The sequence below is a fragment of the Cyprinodon variegatus genome, unplaced genomic scaffold (genome assembly GCF_000732505.1).
Source record: "Cyprinodon variegatus isolate N-32 unplaced genomic scaffold, C_variegatus-1.0 Scaffold1516, whole genome shotgun sequence".
NCBI classification, from domain to species: domain Eukaryota; kingdom Metazoa; phylum Chordata; class Actinopteri; order Cyprinodontiformes; family Cyprinodontidae; genus Cyprinodon; species Cyprinodon variegatus.
Window position 1 is genome coordinate 35,131 of NW_015151969.1, and position 5,179 is coordinate 40,309.

Consider the following 5,179-nt stretch of genomic DNA (forward strand, 5'->3'; position numbering starts at 1 on the left):
AAAAATTGTTTCTGGGCAAATGAAATGTGAAAGTCACTTGCCCTTTGGGCAAGTGGTAAAAATCCTTAACGTCAACCCCTGCCAAGTGTCTCACTTAACTCCTCAACTGTAAAAATGCACTTATTTTAAGAAAAATGACGTAGATATACATGTTTTTTTAGTTCACCTGACCGTCGCTTCACCACAAAGCTTTTTGAATAATTTATTCGCCTAAACTTAGACTAAAGTTGGGTCTTTAGATAATTTTTGAAGAACCTCAAGTCCTGATAAGAGAAATCTTAAATCTAAGCGACTGTGTTCTTAATTGTCATGTGACTCTAGTTAATGTGTGAATGTATTTCTGAAGACATTCTGGCTCCTCTACGGTCATAACAGTCTTTAGAGTTAATTCTATCACTTGCATCAAGTACTATCCTCAGGAACTGGTTAAATTTAGTTAATATGTGTGAAAGGCCCCCAGCCTGTGAACCGTGGAGCAGCCATGACAGCAGAAGGTTCAGTCAAATGCTTCTGCTGTAAGGAAATGTCAGCTGTAGGGTTTTTGCTGCATCTTGATGGGAACTTTTGCTGCTTTTTTTTAGCCTGGAGACAAGAAGCTGGCCCAGAGTGCGCAGATGTACCATTACCAGCACCAGAAGCAGCAGATGCTCTCCCTGGAGAAGTGAGTCCCGTAGTGTCCCCCTGCCTCGTCCAACCAGAGACACCCGTTCAGTAGCCAATGACTGTGTGTCTATGCGTGTTTGATCCGTGCAGAAGCAGGGACGAGCCCAGGATTCCTGACTCGGGAGCGTCCACAGACGAGGAGAATGAGGATGGAGATTTCACCGTGTACGAGTGTCCAGGGTTGGCACCAGTGAGTAAACACACTTTCATCTGGGGTCTCAGTACATGCATGGGCCATAAGGAACCAGGCAATTCACTGAGCTGACAGCGAGTTCTTAGTCAAACCCCTCAGGCTACTTTATTGTCCGTTCAGTCACTTTGTAACTAGTTTGGTGACGAGTTCTGGTCATTTTCCAAGTTTAAGGACCCATCCTGCCCCAGATCAAACTTCTGCCAGGGATGATTATCCTCAGGGTGGCAGCCTTCTGCTTTTGTTTCCAAACCTAACCAGTCATTTAGGCTGACCTCTTCAGCTTGGCTATCATTAGACTACAGGGCATGCGTAATGCTCAACGTCTCTGTGGGCATTTGGATGCTTTCAGATGGCTCCTTACTGTACAGTATGCTGCGTCTGGAGTTTTGGCGTTTTCCTCTCTTCCTCTAGAGGGAGGATGGATCCAAGCTTATTTCTCCCTCTTTCTGTTTGATCCATATCTCATGGCCATAGGTGAGGGTGAGTGTCTAGACAAGGGGTCGGCAAACTTTTGGGTTAGAGCCATATTGGAGCGAAAAAAGAAACAAAAAGCAAATCTCTCTGGAACTGCAAAAATGTAAAAGTCTTATATAAGCTTCGCAGGTCAACACTGTCATGTAAGTTTTTGTTGCTTTGATGAAATTATAGAAACACAATAAAGAAATCAGATTTTTTGTGTCATTTTTATTTTGAGAATTTTTGGGGAGGGCTGGAAAAAAGTTCCCATCCCTGTATCAGAGCGCTACACTGCAAAAAATCAAAATCTTGATAAGTCATTTTTTCTTAAAATAACTGCATTTGTTCTTGAATTGAGGAAAAAAAAGAGACATCTTGCCAATGGAACAATAGGCAAACTATCTCATTGACCTAATCAAATCAAGGGTAAATACACTTATTTTAAGAAATTTGTACTTATTTCTTGATCATTTTTCCAGTGTACCTGTTTGATCTGTGGACGGTTTTCTATGCTTGCAACCAAACTAGCAGCAGTACTGGAGTCTGGAGATGCAATCTACTTCTTAAATCTATCTTTGCACTCCTCTAATTTATCCAGAGGTTCTGCAATCGCACTTTTTCTCTCACTCCCCACTTAGTGATCTGCTGCATATTTAGCATGCCCTCCCTAACCCTATGATGCAAATATTCCTTGACAGTAAAGTTAAAGTTTATTGTTTGAATGTTTTTATGATATAAATTTTTACAGCATTGGAAAATGTTTGTTTTACCTCCAACACACCATATTAAAACAAACAAAAAAATAAATATATATTCATCTTCTTCCATTTTCATACATTTTTGAAAAGGCTTCAGGGCATGTGGGTCTGGAGCCACGGGTGGCCGACCCCTGGTGTAAACGGATACATTTATCATCCTACTGTATTCCAAAAAAGTTAAAAAGCAATCCTCTCGACTTTGTTTCCAAGTCTAAAGACGTTGCTCTTCAAAAACAAAATCCAGTGGATTGTTTTTTTAAACTTTTTTGGAATGACTGTGACCTGGATGACTGAGAATCTTCTCCAGGACATCCTACTTTACCGCAGCAGACTGGATCAGGGCCGTAGTCCATCTCTCCGTCTCCTGCTTCTCCTTTTCTGGTGAAATTTTGGCTCTTAAAAAATATGGTAGAATCTGCTGTGATGAATCTGAAGAACCTTCAGTTTCTCATAGTCACATAACCATGTTTCCATTCAGTCGACTGTGAGAGGATGTTAGAAATAGGTATTAGCCATTTTTCTGGCTGGTTTGGATGTACGCAACATCAGGTCCTGAGCGTCCTGCAGATGATCTCTTTCAGATTCTGAAATAAACCGTGTTGTATGAGAGGCAACGAAAAACTGAAACATGCAATCATAATTTTTTTTTTCCTCTCATCATTAATTGTTGTTTTGTTTTTGTTTTTTTTACAGACGGGAGAGATGGAGGTGAAGAACCCGCTGTTCGACGACTCCAACCTTTATCTGCAGAGATTCCACAAGTAGACCTGGAACCTTCAGATGCAGCACCTGTGTGTGCTGCTCCCTGGATTTACACTCACATTCACCCTGTAGCCGCTGTCCTCAGTCCAGCTCAGCTGGAGAGCAGGACTGACAGAGTGAGGTCCGGTACTGGGAGGAGGAGGAGGAGGAGGAAGGAGGTGCAACATGCAAGCGTTGAGTTCTTGTTGGAAGCGCGACTGAATGTGAGCGCCGTGCTCTGCAGCCTACTTCTGTGCTGTTTCCTTTTTAGTTCAGCGTTAGCTCCATGTGTGTCGGTTCCAGAAGGAAACTGATGGACGGTTGATTTCTTCTTCACCAAGTAAATGCTCTTCAGTTCTGACTGATGTTTGGTTTTATTCGGAGTTTGGTCGTGGTTTTAGAAAGGAGCAGTTTTAATGTTTGCCGAGCACGCCTCCTCTCTGTCAGGATGCCATGTACTTCTGTGTTTCGTTCCTCTATGCATGAAAGGATGATGTAACAAATATGCATCTCTATTTTTTTCCCTCCAAGTTTGTACCTCAAACTTGCTGCTAATATTTATCCGATAGATACGCTGTATTTATGTATATAACAGACTTCAGAGTCGTTTCTGGAGCAGGAACATAAGCTGTGTGGGTCTGTGATCTGTAAATAACAGCTGATGTGTCTCTGGCCTCCTGAACGCTGCTGCTTCCTTTATTTGCAGGGATGGCCGGCGGTTGTATCAGCTGTGCCGCCACCAGAGTCCAAACATGTTTTCGGGATATTTCTAGGTTTTATTTAAAGATGTTGAAGGTTTAAGCAGCAAAGGGAGCCACTGAAGGACACAGCTGCAAGATAAACTAGAGACGCACTGATGAGATAATTGTGGTTTTATTAAAGCTTCCGCCATCTTTGATCTGCATTTAAAAACTATAGCGAAAAGTGGATTGAGCTGCATTTATAGAATATATTCTTCAGCTATTCTATCAGTAGAAATTAGAAAGATCTGCATACATATATTTCTATCTGATCTCTTAGATAAAACTGTAATATTTCGATCCAAGGCTTTGGATGGTATGCCGATGAAATCCAGGCTTTTCCTCTCTTGGTCCCATTATTGACAGAAAAGTCTCTCTGACCCAGACCAGCTGGTTCTGCTCCGGTTTTAAGAGACTGAGTGAAAATTTCAAAACTGGGTTGGAACTAGAAGCCCTGCAAATATGACGACTGTGGAGGAATAACATCACAACACAGAGCTGAGAGGGAATATCTATTGATTTTCCAGTAAAACAAACTCAAGTTCCCAGATTCCCAGTGGCTCCCCAGAGAAGTCATTGCATTGGTGGGCTTCCCATCATCGACACAAATACGCCAGACTGTCAAAAAACTACAACTTCCTGTTTTCTGTCTCTTGGATTAAAGAAACAAGCTGCCAACTGTGAGGAGACGCTGGGTCAGGATGGGGGGAACTCCTCACTCCATCTCCCCAGTAAGACCAGTTTATCCAAAAGGACAGAGATCCCGGAACAAAGCTGGTCATCCATGGAGCAAAGCAAAGATCAAATAATCAGCTGATCAGGAAGTTTCTGGTCTCACCTGCTGTTTTTTTTCCCTTTAAGCTGGAAGCTAAACTCATGCCTGCTGGTTGGTCTCCTCCAGATCGATGGTTCTGTAAAAAATAACTGTCTTTGGCCTCCTTTGTTCCCTACATGTTAAGCTTGCATGTGCATATGTCAGAGCTGTAGTAAAAGAAATAAATATTTATAAGATCTTAAGTGAAAACTGATTCAGCCTTTTTATTTTTAAAGGAACATAAAAAAAATTGCACTTTTCAAATCTCCGTCAAACAGCTTCATGTAGCTTAAAGGTAAACTTTAAAGTAGCACCAAGGATCACTGTGTTCCTGTTTGATGGGAGTTTTAGAAGAACAATAGAGAAGGAGGACATCTGCTGGACATGAACGGAAGTGTGAAGTTGTTTCTTGTTTCGGAAGAAAATGCCAAAGTACTTCCTGATTGAAGAATATATTTATGTTTTATAAAGATGCACAACAGTAACATGATTATGTAATAGAAAGTCAGAGGTGAGCAGTAACTAGTTACATTTACTCTGTTACTTAAGTAACTTTAACGTATTAGGATTACATTTACTGCACCATATCTTTATATATTTTTTTTACTTTTTCCTTTGAAACTTTATTGAATCACTCACACACACACATTACAATATTGCAATATTGATTTGCACTGCCGACTGGTTATATGCAGAGATGGCAAAAGTACTCGCTTTCCATACTTGAGTAAAAGTACAGATACTTGTGTTAAAAAATACTCTGGTAAAAGTGGAAGTACTGATTAAACTTCTTTACTCAAGTAAAAGTAACAAA

The 5,179-nt window shown here is 41.0% G+C and overlaps 1 protein-coding gene across 1 annotated transcript in view; it reads left to right on the forward strand.

Moving 5' to 3' along the window:
• Positions 1-4,149, forward strand: part of LOC107103734 (neural proliferation differentiation and control protein 1-like) — an 18,789-nt gene extending 14,640 nt beyond the window's left edge. The window contains exons 6-8 of the mRNA XM_015403543.1: positions 582-661; positions 754-853; positions 2,764-4,149. Coding sequence (XP_015259029.1) covers positions 582-661; positions 754-853; positions 2,764-2,835 — 252 coding nt within the window. The 3' untranslated portion in view covers positions 2,836-4,149. The remainder of the gene's footprint in view (positions 1-581; positions 662-753; positions 854-2,763) is intronic.
• Positions 4,150-5,179: the final 1,030 nt, after the last annotated feature.